At 28.7% G+C, this 19,214-nt stretch overlaps 1 protein-coding gene across 1 annotated transcript; it reads right to left on the bottom strand.

Moving 5' to 3' along the window:
* Positions 1 to 136: 136 nt before the first annotated feature.
* On the bottom strand, positions 137 to 11,006 carry LOC129919216 (clavesin-2-like). Its single transcript, XM_056000069.1, has 6 exons — positions 10,530 to 11,006; positions 10,105 to 10,477; positions 9,845 to 10,041; positions 3,410 to 3,724; positions 544 to 916; positions 137 to 482 (listed from the first exon to the last, which is right to left on the bottom strand). Exons 1-6 carry the CDS (start codon positions 10,829 to 10,831, stop codon positions 225 to 227), a joined length of 1,818 nt encoding a protein of 605 aa, XP_055856044.1. The 5' UTR covers positions 10,832 to 11,006; the 3' UTR covers positions 137 to 224.
* Positions 11,007 to 19,214: the final 8,208 nt, after the last annotated feature.

A 19,214-nucleotide genomic window follows, 5' to 3' on the forward strand; every position in this document is an offset into this window, starting at 1 on the left:
TAATGTTGAAAAAAAAAACTCTTGAAAATGAATACTTAATTCGTACTTTGATTTTAGAATCTGGAAAGGAAAAAATTTAGTTTAAGAAATTGGTAATACAAAACTTACTGAGGGCATAAAAAGTGAATAAAAAATCTTTCTAATTTTTAAAAATATTTTAATATAAAAGAAACAGAGAAAACAATAAAACGATCACAATATATAAACTAAGATTTAAGTGTCTTCTAGTCAACATCAAGTTTTCTAAACGAACCATCAGTTCCAAAAATATTATCAAAATTAGGTGGCTTTCCGGTTCTTAGTTTTTCATCAGTCTTATATTGAACATCTTCCTTAAAATAGTCGCGATGTGCTAAAACTTTCTTACACCAGTAATTGGTGATTTCATCAAATGATCCATTTTCACCGCCATATTCCTTTGGCAGATATTTTTGAGGCACTGTTTCATAAAGTTCACTCATATTTCTTCCATGAACTTTTAACTAAATTAATAGAAATTTAAAGGTTAAGTTATATTAAAAAAGTGAATTTGTTTAAACTTACCCTTTGTTGCATTTTAGGAGGCAGAAGTGATTTAATTGAATTGAAAACTGTCTCAAAACCAACAGGTGTATTTATGAAATGTGCACTTCGCAAGCGCAATGGTAATGCTTCTTCTGTGAACGTTGAAAATCTCTTCATAAATGACGGATTCAATTGGAAGAAATGTGCTGTTGTTATATCGGTAAAATCTAATATTTGAACGTAGCCACTAATAACAACATGATCATCCTCTTGCATTACGATTTCTTGCAGAGCTGTACTGGCTCGCATTATTTCAGTCAGTTGGAATTTATCGGCAGCATAAGCACCAAGACGGAGAACTAAAATCCTGGGACCATCTTCGCCCAGAGGATTTGGCAGGAGTGTCGTTATTCTAAAAAAAAAATTACATATGTATGTATATAATTTTAGTTAGGTTAAAAATTTTCAGAAACTTTCTTATAACTACCCTTATTCCGAAAAATCGAATTTTCAAAACTCTTTTTTAAAAATCTAGAATTTAATTTTTATTTTTGAATTTGAAAAAAATGTCCTTAAAAATTAAAAAAAAGTTGTTATCAAGCAAACAAAATGTTAATAAAGTAAAGAAAAATGTACAGGATTTAAAGAAACTTCGAGTATACTTAAACTCTCACCCATTTTAAATCCTAAAAAGAGTCCTAGCAAGGGAAAGAGCGTTCCCACATATGCATTTCAATGTTCTCTTGGGTTCAAAATTTAGCCTAAACACCTCTTTTGGGAATTTCATCAATTAAAAAAGATATTTTCGGGTGGGACATAACTTCAGACATTTATTTTTTGGGCCTATATGTTTTATTAAGATGCTTTTGATTTCACCGGATTTGTCTGTATGACACTCATAGAATCGTTATCTTGATTTCTTGCTTTCTGGTAAACGATTTAACGGATTTTAACGAATTTTGTTTTAAACAGACCAATGAATTTAATTTTTGTTTTTGCAAAAAATTACTAAAATAATTTTAACGACTAAAATATTTTTTTCTAAATATTTTTTGGTTTACCAAAAAATTAAACGGCAAATGTAACTTTTGCATAAACAGATTTTTAAATTCTAAGCAACTGTTATCATAATAGCAAGTCTCTTATTTTCCGTGAAAAAAATTCTGAACCTTTTTTAAGAAAATATTTTGTTATACATAAACAACACATTTATTTAATATGATTTCATGAGGAAAAAGGCGTAAAATAATTCGGTGAACTAGTTTTGACGCATAAGTTGAAACCAGTAAGCCAACTGTTAGATGACATTATTATAAAGAAGCTCCGACTATTTTTTTTTTTTTAAGATTACCAATTCGCTTACACCTTTGCATTGAATTTTGCAAAAAGATAACATTCTAATGCAAACTGCACACGTGAAGTAAAGTCGTTTATTGCAAATCATAAACTTGAAATAATGAAAATAAAGTGAAGTAATAAATATTATAGACTTTGTCTTGAAAGAGTTAATCCAAATGTATACGAAAGTCAAAAACAGAACGACAGTAAACATCAATTCTTTGCTGAAATATTGCTAGAGGTTACATAAAACTTGCATAATATTATTTAAAATAATTTTAAAAAAATGGTGGCACGCACATTGCTAACTTGTCTAAAATTCAAAATGTTCAAATTTTCCAGAATTTATCGTTTTGCTTTTTTTCATGTGAACCAAAATTGATTGTCTTCTTTTTAGATATTATTTTAAAAAAGAAAACTAATTTTTGTTAAGTGTGTTCTCTGGAGAAATTTGGAAACTTTTTCCTTATCCAACAATAATAAAATTGGTTATCGGTGAAATTCAGTGACCTACTTTTTTTTTGCATTCTTTAGGTACTATATCGTCATCTATATAAAACTAAAAACTATGGTACCTATTACGTATATCAAAAATAAAAGAGATTAATATACAAAACCTCTGAATTTCGTTCATAAACATAAACAAAAAAAATGTAGGTATAAGAATAAGTCCAGGAAATTACGGACTCGAGCTGGTTGATGTTAAGGTAACAAAAGTTCAGAAAATTGCAATGCTCATATGGAGGTCTCACAGCTATCCGGAATGATTTTGCGTTGAAGATGAACATTTTAAAATCAACGTGGAAAAAAGGTTAATTTTTGATGGTTTCGTATCTTAAAGTCACAAACATCAAAGTAGTTCATCTTTGAAACAACGACGTTTCAACTTCAATTTATTTTTTCCCAAGTAAAAAAAAAAAACAAAAAATTTAAATCTAGTACCAAAATTTGCTCAAGATTTAACTCTATTAAGATCTGTCATTAGTTTGGGCAAAAAGTGGTTTCCTTTCAAATTTAACTTGTTCAATTAAAATTTTCCCTATAAGATTCAATAGTAGCGTATTTTCTTTAACTCGTTATATCTCCTAATTAACCTTTTGTGACTTGGTTCTCTTCAGCTCTTAGTCCTCCATATAACACTGCAATTTGTTTATGTGTTGAAAAAATATCTTTAAATAATAATAAATAAAACCTTGGCAGTTCGATTAAAATAAGCACTTCTTTTTCAAATTCACTCTGATTTGTATAGGTCTAATCTCCTATTATTAGATCTTAAGTGAATTTAATTTATATTTTCCTAAATAAAATACATATTTACTAATCAATCTTTGTAATGTTAAAATCGTAGATATTATTTTTGGTATCAGTTTGAGGTTTATAAAAAAATTTTTGTCATGGGACGCGTACATAATCATACAAGAAAAATTATTTACGTTTTCATTTTCATGTTTCTATTTCACATTTTTAGACAACTTTGCCACCTTAACAAACTTACAAGCTCTTACTCACTCTTAACATTAAATTAAAAAATTCTTTACACTTTTTAAGCACTTTGTTTCAAACTTACCCCAATCCAAATACATCTTGAACTCTAGGATCGTCAACATTTCGACATGTCAATGCACTTTCATAATTCGTTCGCAGGGTGTAATATTTGTCAATTTTATCCTTGGCTTTCTCCAAACTAAATTTGCATCCTCTCAAAAATGTCACCAAAAATTGATCATCTGTGCGTGACTTCAAATGTGGTTGTTTTTCAATCCAAGTTCGCAAACTAGCAATATCCTCATCCAATCTCAATGGAACTTCGTGTAATTCATCTATAGCTTTCTGTTGTAGTTTCTCACTTATTGGTCGTATGTTTGGCATGATTGACTCGAGACTGTGTCCACGAAATAAATAAACAAAAAATAGTATCAATTTCAATTTTCACTCAAAAAAAATCTAAACAGAAAGTTGTCTTTGCGTGTTAATTTGTTCGAATGAAACCCAACAAGTTCTTAAAGTCCAATAATATTCACAAAAAAAAAGTAGGTTTAGTTTGTATTATTTTCTAACCATAAGTAATGTGCTTAAATGAAGTGTGGCTTAAGACAATTTGGTGCAATAAGTGATTAGTGTTACCTTAATTTCTTTTTTAAAAAAATATTTAATTAGTTGTAGCACTCTTGTCCTCGTAATTAATTTTATTCTACACTTTGTTGCACTTTCTAACAACTTACTTAATGAGAATGAAAGACACTTGTGAAGGTTTTTGTATTCTATAGAAGGTATTGATACTTTAACTTTGCCATTTTACTGATTAGATAAAAGCAAAAAAAAACTTCAACCTTATCTCTTTGCTTCTAGTTAGTTTGTTTATTGTTTTGTACAACAAATTTCTATTAGGTAGGGTAACGAAAGACTAAGGCAAAGTTAATATTATTGGTATGTATATTTATGAGATTCTTTGATAAGATTTTGGATTTCGTTCAATATTATGTATTTGTTTGCTTAATTGTCAAGCGAATCTTCAATAACGCTGACTAACTGGTTTCAGTTAATTTTACTATTGATGGTAGGTATGACTAATTTATAAAAAAGTTAAGTTAGCAAGTTGATAAGGTAGTTAAAAATGAACTGATTGTCGGCAATTGGGTTCCTGAAAATAGGCAACATTAAAATTCGATTTGAAAAAAAAACTTAAGTTGGTTGGTGGTTTTGTTGGTTGGTGGTTTTGAATTCAAATAACACATAATATTCTTTGGATACTATAAAATTTTAACTATACCCTAGAAACCTTTTTAGTATTTTTTGTATTTTGTACTAAAATACTTTTTAAATAATTGTACGGTACAGTGCAAAAATTTACGAGAATTCCATTGAATGCAATAATATTGAATGAGAGTATTTTTTGGAGAAAATCATGCACCAAGTTAATACCATTCTGTGAAACAAAATGTTATTTTTTCCAACAACTGACTTCAACCATAAAATTTGTACAAAAGCTTTTGAGTAGTGATCATTTCAAAAATTTCCAACTTTTTATTAAGAAAATAAATTTCGGAATTTAAAAGAAATCAAAAACAGTTTTTAAAAACAATGTTCTACGAAATTTTGTTTTTATGTTTCAATTATTATTTATTACTTGAAAACGGACTACTATTTTTTTTTTTTTTTGGCATTTTTTTACAAAACTATCTTAAAAAACGATTTTAAACATTTAGATTTTTTTTTCTGAAAATTTATTAGGTATTATACAAATGCCATGTTTGGAGGTCAAAACCTTTAGGTAAACAAAATTTTTCGTAATTTGAAAAAGTTTTATTTTTTTTAACATTTTTACTAAGGCAAGTCGTGCATTTTATTAACATAAATATCCATGAAACAATTCTTTAACGTAGAAGAACTCAAATAACGGTTGGTGCCCAGAAAAGTTCAGAGTTAAAAAAAATAGTTCTTATTTTTAGAAAAGTTTAAAAATGGTAATGTCATTTTGAATATGCTAAATGTTTGAATATGCTAAATTTTTGAATATGCTAAACTCAGCTTTTCATAATTTAACTTAAGTAGCTTAAAACTTGGTATTAGTAATTAGTAACTATGGGTTTATTCCCGTCTTAGGGCCGATTGCATTTTTTTAGAACCAAAACTAACGGTGGGTCATCTTACCAAAATAAAAAGATTATTTTATAAAGCTCTAAGGATTTTTATTAAAATGTTTATATTTTATGTGGCTGACAAAATACCCTTTTTAGAATTAAAGTGAATATTTTTTTTAACCGTGTTGGACGGTAGGTACCTGTCACAAAAACTTTCTTTGAACTTTGAACGCTGATTTTATAAAAAAGCTTTAACCATAACAATAAAATAAAATTTTTTTTTAAATAATTTTTTTTTATTTTGTTCATAATATTGATAAATGTTTTTGTGTGTAATTTTATAAGTAAGACTCAATTCTTTATATAAAAAAAAAAATACATTGTGGACCGTCAATGGTACCTGGTCATAAAATTGTTGTTTTTTTTTTATTAATTTCAAACTACTCAGGCGATTTCAACTAAAATTTCGTTTTTAAGTGCTGATTAATATTTTCTGAAAAATGGAATGACAACTTTTTTCTTTTAAAAAATTTTATACAAACATAGTTACAAACAAACTTATTTAAAAAAAAAACACTCTTATCGTTTTCTATTGTTTTTTTCTAAAAAATCCTTTTTAAATTAAATGGCATACCTTCTTTGTTTTGTGGTTAAAAGCATTTTAAAAGATGTTTAATAAAACCAGATTTTATACTTTTTAACAAAGTTTCTGAAATTCCTTAAAAAAAACTTTAACTTTTTTGTTCAATCCATTTTTTAAATATTTTGTTTCTATTTTTTAAAAACTGATTTTTTTTTAGGAAATAATATTTGACACAAAATTTTCTTGTAAATATCAAACAAATGTGATAAAATCATTGCCACAGACTGAGGTCATAAGATGAGTGTCATTAATTAATTCCGAATGAAAAACTGGTTGAGTTTTCGAATACAGAATAACGGATTTGAAGAATTTCAGAAAATAAAATTTTGATTTAGGTACAGAATTTTAAAATGCAAAAGAAGAATATGCAAATTTGTATGGAACCTGGACGTTAAGCGGCCATTAAGGAATTTGTTATTTTATGATGTATTTAAGTCTTAAGTAATTCAGAAACGGATAAACAGCATTTTTGCATTTAATACATTATGTAGATTATCTCAATGTTTTAACTTTAATATGTATTTTATGTGCAAAATATGATACTCTGAAAATGACAGAGCCTCATATTTTACATTTAAAACAAAAATGGACGATGCATTTACAATACTAATATTGAAAAATCTCACATTCTTAATGCAATAGAGTCAAACCTCCATAGCAAAAGTTTTTCCTAATATAAGTATTCCTAATATAAGTTATACGTAGTTCTTTCGTTTGAAATCAATTTCATTAATGGCCGCCTAACGTCCAAAATGCCCATTCTCCTTTTGAAAAAAAATTTCAGCATCCATGAAAAATCATTTATTAAAGTATAACACGGTGTAACACTCAAAATATACGCGGGCGGAGACCTATCAGGTTTTGTAGAGCTAGTCGCACTGAATACGAAACGGTATTTGAAAATCCCCTGACACCCCCAAAATCTGGAGTTACGGGCAAAAAAACGGTTTTTTGGACCTTCACCCATTGAAAAAATTCTAGCTTCGTCAATTTTTTACCCATTTTCGATTTTTTTACAGTTTCTGATAGAAGATAAATATACCTTTTTAACAATGTATAAAACATGTAACTTGGTTAAACTACTTAGAATTTGTAAGCTGTCAAAGTTCAAAAATTCCATTTTTTTCGTCATTTGACCAACTTCGGCATCAATTTAAAGTATGTGTTTTCAAAACAACATGCTATTTAAAAAATATATTCTAAAACAATATCTATTTCCCAATCAATCGAGGTATTTTTTATGAAAATCACTTCAAAATTGGCTTAGAAAAAAAATTTTTTCGATTTCAATCCAGATACAGAAATTCGAACTTTTAGGTATAGATCAAAAATGTTGTTTCGGCACGTAGTAGGATAATTTGGGAGCCAAGATTTGATAACGGGTTTTTGTAGAGGAGCTCAACATAAACATTTTTTTCTTTGGGAGGGGGGTCTATCTCTCCCCGTTTAGGTGGGAGGGGCATTTTTCTAAAAAAAAATTATCAAAATAAAAAAAATTATTCAAAAACAACGGCAACACTTACAGTAATAAATGATACCATTTCCGAAAGGCAAAATTGTACATTTGATTCCAATTTTTAAATCAATATATTATAACAAATAGTTTTTGAAATAATTGATTTCAAAGTTAAAAATAGGCGAAAAAAAATTTTTAAAACTCATTTTATACTATTTTTGTCCAGACTGTGAATTTTAGTAAAAAAAAATTACTCACACATGAAGCTGCCTCAATTGATTCCTTATCGAACAGTGAAAACTATATGTTTCTATGTCTTCTAGTTTATGATAAAAATGAAAAATAAAAACAAATAAAAACAAAAAATATTTTGAAAAAAAAAAAAGTCTGATAAAATAATTTTTCAATTTTCTCAAAAACTAGAAAATGGGTAAAAAATTGACGAAGCTAGAATTTTTTCAATGGGTGAAGGTCCAAAAAACCGTTTTTTGCCCGTAACTCCCGATTTTGGGGGTGCTAGGGGATTTTCAAATACCGTTTCGTAATCAGTGCGACTAGCTCTACAAAACCTGATAGGTCTCCGCCCGCGTATATTTTGAAACCTCATTTTTGTAACACCGTGTAATTTATCAGTCAGACTGAGACAGTCTCACCGCACACAAATTATGTGCTTTTATAACTAATGTATTACCTCTTTAAATATCTACAGATGTACATTGCACATGCATAATATTAGTATTGTAATGCACATTCATATTAAATTATATTCGGCATTCTTACGTACTTTAATGTATTGAATATTTATTACAAACAATTAAATTAAATGGAATTTTAATAATTCTGATTAGACAGACAAAAAATGCATACTAAATGAGGTGAATGTCATTAGACTATCATAAGTAGGTATTGCTATTTATAACCTGATCACGGGTTCGTGACTTGAAAGTTCAAGTTTACATAAGGATCTTGATTTTTTGATCGTCTTATTATCTTAGAATTTTACTTCGAGTAAACAATATTACTACACTGGATATGCAAAATAAATTATTTTGCAATATTTTATTAAATTTATTTAAATAGGTAGGGTAGATCGTAGGTACATTAATTTGGGATTTTTTTTTTTATTTATTTGCTAACAAAAACAAATCAAAAAATATTCCAAATCAATATTCTTAAAGTTTTTTTATTTCATTTAAATTTTTTTGCACAAGAATTTTTAAGTTTGCCTAAATACCTAAATAAATTAAATTATATTTTTTAAGACCCAAAACTTTCGCCAGCACAGTGTTGTAGTGTTGAATAATAAGATTTAGATCTTAGACTGATAACAGTTTCAAAATAAAGTTCTAAAAATAGATTCAATTATTCATTTTGCGAATAAATCTTCTCAAAAACTATTGAGTTCTAATCTCTTGACCTGACAACTATTCGAGGTTATCATTATTTTGATGATAAATTGACTGTTTATTACACACTTCAAAAAGTTCATTCATAGTACCTATCTTCTACACATGTTTTATTTTTTGCATTCATTTCAAATCATGCGAAATCTTTAGTTCATATTGGCAAAGTGTGTCATTTTTTGTTCAAGTTCGTTTTACTTGTTGATTAAACTTGAAGATTTTTTTTTTAAATTGACATTGAGACAAGCGAGTTATTTTTATTTATCAAAAAAAAGCATTATTTTCGGATTGGGGTCAAAATATTTGCGAAGTAAAATATTTTTTTATCAAAATTCTATTTCTGATTTGCAAAATTCAAAATTTCAAAAACTGTGAAAAATAGAATTAAATATAGAGAATTAAAATTTAAAAAATTCTTATTTCAAAATTATGTTTAAAAATACTCATATTTTAATTCATATTTTTTTTAATCTGGTCTGGAATCGAAGCTGTAAGGCAAAAAACTCTTACAAGAGAAAAAATTTATGCACACAGTAAAATTTTATTGATTCTTTTATTTATATAGCAAAAAACCTTACCTATCAATCTGTAAATAATTATCTCTTGGGTTCACCTTCAGAAATAATAGTCATCTTATCGGTTAACATAAAGACTGTTGAAATGAATCATTTCAAAGATAACAGTTGCCCTTATCACATCAAAGGAGATCAGATAACTTACCTGGTTACAAACAGTTTCCATTAGAAAATGACAATGACAATCAAGAAATTTACTATAAATCCATAAGTAAACAAAATGTTTTTTATTACAAAAACTAAATACTATTTTATACACAAGAAAAAAGTTAAACAAACTTTAATCTCATCCAAATTTTTTAAACGAACCTCGAATTCCAAAAATATTTCTGGGATTCGCAGACTTTTCACTCTCCTTAAGTTTATCCTTAACTCCAAAACTAACACCTTCTTTAAAAAATTCTCGATAACTCAAGAACTTTTTCTCTGTCGATGCAATTATATCTGCAACACTTCCATTTTCTCCACCATACTCAATGGGTAAATACTTTTTCGGTACATGATCGTAAAGGGTTTCACCGTCAGCCGAATGTACAAAAATCTAAAATAAATAAGGATTTTTGTCAAAAAAATTATTAATTGAGGCCACTGTTAAAATAATTACCCTTCTTGTAACCTTCTCCGGGAAGATTGCCTTAATACCCCGAAATCCAAGTTCAAATGGAGGCGGAACATTAATAAAATGTGTTCCCTTTTGTCTCGTAGGTTGAGCTTCATCAGCATATACTGCACATTTTCGCAGTAAATTCGGATGAAGCTGGAATAGATGACTTGCTCCAACATTTTTCATGTCCATAATTTCAACATAACCATTTATGACCGAAGTATCATCTTCCAACATCATAATTTCACCAAACATCACTCCGAGACGAAGAACATCGGCAAACTTGTAAACGCTAGTATCGTAGATTGTGGCACGAACTATATTAATACAAGGTCCTTCATGATCCTGCGGTATGGGAAGTCTCAAAATTACACTAAAAGGGGGAAATTTTTTTTAAGCTCTTTAATGCAGATGGCAAACCTTACCCCATCCGGATAATTTGTAAAAGTTTTTCATCATCAACCAAACGATTGTTGAATACTTCAGGTATTTGAAGTTGTAGGGTATAATACTTTTCCAACTTGCTTTTTGCCTTGGCGATATTAAATTTGCATCCTCTCAAAAATGCCACTAAAAATTGATCGGAGGTCCTTGAACGGATATGAGGTTGTTGCTGAATCCATTCTCTTAAAAATTCTATATCACTTTGCAAACGCTCAGGATTTTCATTTAATTCCTGAATAGCACGGTCTTGTAAGCCTGGAGGTAGAGGTCGTAATTGTGTCATTGTTTTAGATTTATTTTTAACATTCACTTTTAATAGGTTTTATTAATTTGAATTTCACAACACTCGACCTCCAGAATTCTCTTAAGAATTTAAGTTTAAAAAAAAATGAATAATCACGGTACTTTTCTACCTTAAGCTTTAGGGAACTTGTATAACCTTTTACTTCGTGACTTTAATGACAACTGAAATAATAAAGACCAACTATAACCACATAATCCCCCGCTATAGATACTTCGACGGCACTCGACACAAAATTGACCAGCTTTGATCCCTCTTTCTCTTGACACAAACACAACAAATGATAAGGGAGAAAAAATTTTGCTGATGTTGTTTTTGTTTGGTAGGGAACTCTGTTAGATTAAAAAAAAAAAGAGACTTTTGATGCAGCCATCGATTTTAATCTGCTAGTGACACTTAAATTTTCATGTACTCGTAAGTGGTTTGATATCTTCTGGCTTGTTAATGATTTAGGCATTACACTATGCTCGAGGGCAAATTGTTATTTTTTAAATTAACGTGAAGCTTTGTCATTTAGAGCAAAAAAAAAAAGAAAAGGTGGCGCATGGCAGGGATGGCAATTTAGTTTGGATAGTAGTGATAGTTGATGATACTTTTTAGTTTCGTTATAAAAATTCCTATTATTTATTTATGAAACCTGAAATGAAGATAAAATAATATGCACGACTAAGGTCGCTTGCACTTGCTTTTATGCTTAAAGTTACTCTTATGTTAAAGCTCTTTATTCAAGAAAATTAGGGAAAATTTAAAATTTGATATTTTCAAGAAAAAAAAATAAAAAATATAATCTGTATTATTTAATTAATTATAATTAATTAAACACCGTTTTAAATGATTTTTAACAAAAAACAAGTATGCCATTTTATTTCTTGTATAAAAAGGAATTTTTAGAAATAACTTTTCGGAAATCGTTAAAGTCGTTTTTTATATATAAAAATTTTCTAACATTTTTCAAAAAATAATTTACACATAAAAAAAAATTTCAAAATTGTTCACAAACCCGTTTTCAAAAAATTGATTTTTCAAAAAAAAATTATCCTGACTGAATTCTCAAAGGACTGAATTCTCAAAGGAACATATTATTGGTATGCTTCTTTCATTCAAAAACAAAGTTTTATGGACCACGTTCCCACAAATTTCGATCTCAATGATCCGGGAAATGCAAAGGAACTGTTAAAGCTCCGTAAAAATTTGGTCAAGTTTGTTCCAGAAGCGAAAACAACATGTCCCTTTGATAATTCAATTTTTGTTTTATTTTTGTTTAATGAGATAAATACTGTAGGTATTATCTTCCCATAAATATGACAAAATTGTCTTCTTCGAGCTCAATGCAAAGGGTACTTTTGCTAACAAAGTTTTTGATGAAAAAATGGCATTTCCAAATCCAGACTGTTTAAAGTCAATTCGCGATTTAAAGTGAATTCTTCAAAACGCTTCTATTTTTTTTAGTGCATTTTTTTTTTTTTCATTTTTTGTCCATTTGTGGTAAATTTTGAATGGTTTAATTATATTTTTGTGTTTTCATATTTGGAAATTTATAGTTTCCCGCGAAAAATTCAGTTCTCCACAGATTTTTTAACAGACACACCGATATTATGACTTGAAACAGAAGATGCACTTATTTCAATGTTAAATTCCGCCGATTTTTACAAATCGGAACCTTAATAAGTCTGTCAGTTTTATACGTGCTTGTAAAACGTAAAATGCATTACCATACCTTACCAATGTTGAAAGTTTGTCAAAATACTTTTTTCCCTCAGAAATTAGTACTTTTTATACAAAAAATGCAGCCTCGAAGCATAATACCAATTATATGACTGAAATTGACCATCATGAGATTCACCATAATATACTTATTAAGTAACCGTCAACTTCCTTATTTTATGTTTAACCGCTACAGGTTATTCTCATCAGTTAGATAAATGTTCATTCTGTCAGAATACTTTTTCCGACCATTGTATGTGTTTTTTGAAAATATTATAAAATTTTAATACTACCTTTACTTAAACGCTTTTGTATAAAAATTTTCGTTGAAATCGGGTTAGCCGTCTACGAGATATTTAGAAACCAAAAAACCGTTCTATGGCAAGTACCGTTAAAACTGTACAAAAAATATTTTTTTATTTCAAAAGTTGGCTATTAGGTAGGTATATGTTAGAGCCATTTTCGAAAAATATTAGCTATTCTATTTCCGTTATATGACAGGTACCGTTAGTTTTGGTCCAAAAAAAAATTCAATTTCCCCTATAGGGAATCGCCCAAGACTGTTAACTACCTACCAAGTTTGAAGAGAATCGTTCTAGTAGTTTAGGCTCTAGCTCGAGGTGCATACAGACGGATAGACCGACAGAATTACAGAACCCACTTTTTTGGCATTCTCCATCATCGTAATGTCATGTGTGATTGTTATCTCGAGTTCGATTTTTTTTCGAATCCCAAACTTGCCCTATAGTACCTATATCGCAAGTAAAAAGACACAATAAACGTGACCCAATCCTGATTGAAACAATATAGTTTTTTATTTAAGCATTTTCCATATTTTTTTTTTTTTAAGTAAAAATACTTTTTTTTTAGATTTGGAAACATCGCAAGTTATCACACAACAGGTACTTACCGGAAAGCTTTAACCTTTGTCGTAAAAGTAAAATTAATTATTTCCAAACCTGTATTCTAGTATATTACTGACGAAAAACGATAACATATTATGTCTGATAAGGTAGAGAGAGGTACATGCGGTTAATTTAAGAAATAAAAATACTATGTAAAGTACATAGTATTTTTATTTCTTAATTTCATCCAGTGGAAAAGTAAGAGCAAACTGAAAATATAATTATTAAAGATGGTTTGGTTTTCGTAATTGATTAATTGTTGGCACTGGTACCAACTGGTAGAAATGCTAGAAATGATATTATTTCGGAAGTAACAATTTATTATTCGTCGAAAATTCTGTTAGTATATTCCTCGAAGTCATGTTAATCGGGGCGATAGACTTTCCAGTTATACAAAGGTTTTACATCAATCTTTAAATTTAACTGTTGATCTTTAGGATTATGATATTAAATAAGGTAGAAGGCAGTATAGAACAAAAACTAGCAAAGGTCAACTTTATGACTCAAAGCCGACGTAAAACTAAACACATCAATATTTCTTGATGAGTACTCTAAAAGTCGTGTTTAGGAGATAATAATAAGAAGGTCACTTTGGTGTATGTGTAACCTTTTTTTTTGTTAAACAATCTTAAAGGTTGATGCAAAGTACCTATTCTATTCTCAAATTATTAAATTGATCAAATGCAGTTTTCAACTTTACTTTTATATGATTGATTGTTTTATGTTCAATATATAAGATTTTGAGTTGTGAATTTTTACGATATTTTATTAATTTTGTAATTCGTTAAAATTTTAAAATGGTTTTATTTATTTTCTAGTTTGTCTAATATTATTTGAAACATCTAAATTTTATATTTCAATTCAATGTCAAATTTATCCAATGAGTCAAACTAGCCCAGTCAATGAAAACCAAATTACAACAACAAAGTAGCAAAACCACTTTTATATAAACAGTTTTCAATGTGTTGCATGCTAGAACATTTCAAAACCAGGTCGTGAACTTTGATCAGCAGAGACTGGGTTGAAGGTTCCTTTTTTAGGTATTTTGTTTATACATACATTCTTTGAAAACTTCATGAAAATTGTTCACTTATTAATTTTGTGAATTATGAATGATTTATGCTTCGTAAATTATTTTCATCTCTGATTGGTAAGTTTTATTACCCATGTAGATATTTCCAAACATTTTGTTTACATTGCATCGAGAGAATTCAATTTTGTATTTGTTTTGCAGAAAAACATCATAAATTATACTTTAATTTATTGATCTTCAAGATTTGATAAGAATGTTTGCAAATAAATGCAAATATTAATTTAAAATCGAATAAAAGAAATAATTGATATTGATTGATAAACTGTGTTCTTGTAAAAATATGCTTATATTTGGTCAGTTCTTTGAACCCAATTCATTTACAATGTATTTGATTGGGAAACCGTCTGTTGGTATACTTTTATTTTTGTCCTTAGGACTTAGTAATGAAAGTGGACTTATTAATTGCTAAAAAAAACTATTAGACCTATAACTATAGTGTGCACAGAGAAAAATAGATCTCATAAAATAGAACAAAAACAATAAGATTTCTCTATGGTTTTCATCCAAGAAGAAAACCTTATTAAAACAATCGGGTTTTCCTTATTGTTTTAAAATCTGCACTTGAAGGGTTTTGAAAAAAAAAAAAAAAAGAGGATCAGGCCGGGAAGTGGAGACTTTAAATCATTAGTCGCCCACCTGACCACCTGAACGAACCCACTATGAAATATTGATCGCGTTTTTTGTTCTAGTGCCAAGTTGCAAAAAAAAAATGAACTTTCTATATAAAAGTAATAAGAAATTCTTATAAAAAAAAACCTTATTAACGATTAGTTGCTTTTAATAAGATTTAATCATAAAACATATGGGCAGGAAATCAATATGACAATCTGTTAGTTTCTAGGTGGTCATATTTTTTCTCATGTGTAGATTAGAATCAAAACCCATTTCATCCACATTCAGAGATTTCGAGTGAATCGAGAAAAACAAATCACAACAAAAACATTACTGTTAAAAAACGAGCCAAGTTCTCCTATGTTGAAATTATGCTGGCACAAAAAGTACTGAAATGTAAAAGTGTACCAAGTTCTAAAGCTTGGCTTTAAATTTGTATAAATAGAATTTTGATTGTTCTCTTGACAATTTTTCTTTAAATTACCGACTTTTAAAGCTATTTGAAAATTTGCCAAGAAAAAAATCAAAATTCTATTTATAAAAATTTAAAGCCAAGCTTTAGAACTTGGTACACTTTTACATTTCAGTACTTTTTGTGCCAGCATAATTTCAACATAGGAGAACTTGGCTCTTTTTTTAACAGTAATGTTTTTGTTGTGATTTCACTACTTTTTGCAAGGTTTTGCTGTAGAACTTAAAATCTCTATAATTGAAGAAAATTCAGAGAAAATGGGCGGTTACCACGCCCCTTGTCTATAATTCTCAAACTTAAAATTTTTTCTTTTGTATAAACTACCAGGTCTAACATTCTACCAAATTTCAAGATTCTACGATAGTTAGAAGTGCTCTATAATAATTGATGAAAATTGAGCGGAAATAGGCGGTTGCCACGCCCTATGGCTAAAATTCTCAGATTTCAAATTTTTTCCTTTTTATAAACTACCAGATCTACTATTCTATCAAATTTCAAGATTCTACGATAACCAGAAGTGCTCTATAATATTTGATGAAAATTCTGCAGAAATGGGCGGTTGCCACGCCCCCTATCCAAAATTCTCAAATTTTAAATTTTTGTCTTTATATAACTTATTAGCTCTACCATTCTACGAAAATTCAAGATTCTACAATAATCAGAAGTGCTCTAAAATATTTTATGTAAATTGAGCGAAAATGGGCGGTTACCACGCCCCCTGGCTGAAATTATCAGATTTTAAATTTTTTTCTTTGTATAACCTTCCAGCTCTACCACTCTACCAAATTTCAAAATTTTACGATAATCAGAAGTGCTCTATAATAATTGATGAAAATTCGGCGAAAATGGGCGGTTACCACTCCCCCTGAATTGAAAATCTCAAATTTTCTTTGTATACACCACAAGTCCTATCACCATGTAAAATTTCAAGTTTCTACCATAGCGGGAAGTTCTCCATAATTTTGATGATCTGTCAGTGAGTCAGTGAGTCAATGAGTCAGTTACGGTTTTCGCGATTTTTGATGTCCTATATCTCAGAAACTACTCATCGTAAGAAGCTGAAGTTTTGTGAGGAATTTGGGTTTGGGAATGAAACTTCTGACATCTTTGGTGTGGAAGTTAGAGGGGTCGAAAATGGCCTGAGTTGTTTCCTGTAAATAAGGGTGTAGTGCCAAAGTTGCTAGAGAACTTGGCTGGGCACTACCGTGCCCCTTGATATAAGAAATCAAAAAATGTATGGATTTTGCTATTTGCCACACATTTTGTGGTCTGATATCTTAAGCATAAAATAGAATTTCTGATTCAAACTTGGCCCACGTATGCATTTGAATAATAAGCACAAAACCTCATACCTAAGTAATTTTTTGTTTTGAAAATGGATATAATAAGTTTTGATTCTGATCCACACTAGTTTGAAAGCTTAAACTTCGTTTGAAAGCAAAATTCTAAGAAAGAAATCTCTAGGTCCCATGAATTTTTTCAGCACAAAAATTAAAGAAGCAACATAAAAATTAATTATTTTTTTCATTTTTCCATAATCACACAAAAAATTTCTTTTAGGTTTCATGTACCGACTTCGTATTTGTTTTCTACCTACCCGCATATGGATTCCACATTTATTCAGCTCTTTCATTTATATCATAAGCTTAGATTCTTTTAATAGACGCTGCTGTTGGCGATAGTTTTGGTTATTATTTTAATTTTTTAGTCTATTTGTAGTTTGAATATTTTGGAGACCAGTTTCTAGCATTATCAAGTAGGTACATAGTATATTTCGCTTTGTTTAGGGGAAATATCTACATACATTTGAGTTTCGACTGAAAACTTTATTTTAATAACTTAATTTGTTTTTTTTTTTTGCATATGTTTTTACTGAAATTAACAACTCAAATTTTTATTCAGTAACCACAATGATTCGCTTATTAATATATCATACTTGTGTGTGTATATAGTATAGTATTACTCTGCTCTGGAATTATTTAAGTTTATCGCGAAGATTACTCCACAAAAAACTAATCAGAACAGTATTTCAATCATGAGTTAGAGTAATTTTGGTGGGTATACCAACATCACTCTACTATGCCATCCGAAAAAAAAAGGAATTGGAATTGGGAATGCCTAAAATTTATAATGTAAAAATGTTTATGTAGTTTGAAATTAATTATGTACCTAGTTTTGAAATTATTTTTTTTGAATTGTTTTTCTTTTTTTTGGAAAATCAAACTTTCAAAAACATGACATTGATTTTTTTATTAAATTTTGGATTAAGGTGATGATGAATACTATCTACAAAATTTCATAGGTACCGATTTTATTTAACTTTTTTTTAAATATTTTTTTCTAAAAATACATCTTAATAACAGAAATGAAACTTAATACTAATTTTGGAGCTCAATTTGATTTAACATGTTGTTATTTTAATTTGAAAACCGAATTTTGAGTTTTTTCTTATTATTTATGCATTACATATGCATTTACCAAATTTCTACACAAAGTCTTGAAAATTTAAGTACTTTAAGAGCAAGTTCGTGCAACCGAGTCATGCATTTTATTTTTGTAAGCTAGCTTACTTTTACTTAAAAAAAAAATATTTTCTTATAAAAAATGCATTGCTTTTATTTAAAAGAATACCAAAAGTTTTATGATTTGTTTTTAAATTTGAATATCTGTTAACCGATTTCTTGAAAAGAAAATTCCAATTTCAACTGGTATTTACGGAATTTTTTGAGATGTTTAGTTTAGTAAATTTCTATGACCAGCACAAACAGAAATCAAGAAAAACTACCAGTGAAACACAGAACCGTATAAATAGCGGAAAATTATTCCTGGAGAGTACAAAAACTACTGTATCGGCGATATAAATATTATTAATATTAATTGTTGAAATGAAAACGAAATTATCTGAATTACATATATTTTACTATCAAGTTCTTCCTGAGGAAACATTCCGGGTATTGCATGTATTCGTTTAATACTCACGTAGTAGCGGCTAAATCAAGCCAATCCAGACTAAGCATTCAACTAATTGATCCCCTAATATAAAAAAAAGGGGCACAGCTTTCTCCTTACCTAAGTACATCGGTAAGGTACTATGTATGTTATTGGACTGCTAGGTTTCCTTAAGGGAATAACTTCTGCTTTCTGTTCAAGTGTTTTTAATCCATTTATGACCACAATATATTTTTACTATAGGTCAGACATTTTTTTGGGACTAGCGATAAATTGTTCTTACGAAAATGATGAGAATAGTTTCTTGATAAAAATAAATAGTTTTGTCAAATCATGGTTTTCTTTCCAAAATTTTTACAAGATAATTTATTGAAGTAATATCTTATCGTGGTTGGTTTAAATCAGATTAAAAAATTATACAAAAATCTCAGATTAAGAAACCATTACCAGACTTCCACTTAAGATTTCTGATTATATTCTTTGTTTTATATAATCGATCACTAACATAAGAGGGAAAATGCTTCTTTAAAGATAGAAAAGCCAGTCAAAATTTGAAGTACGTGCAACTATTCCTTAATTAGTATTAGAATTTAAAAAAAATATAATTGAGTAAAATACTGATATAATACA

The sequence above is a fragment of the Episyrphus balteatus genome, chromosome 4, assembly GCF_945859705.1.
Source record: "Episyrphus balteatus chromosome 4, idEpiBalt1.1, whole genome shotgun sequence".
NCBI classification, from domain to species: domain Eukaryota; kingdom Metazoa; phylum Arthropoda; class Insecta; order Diptera; family Syrphidae; genus Episyrphus; species Episyrphus balteatus.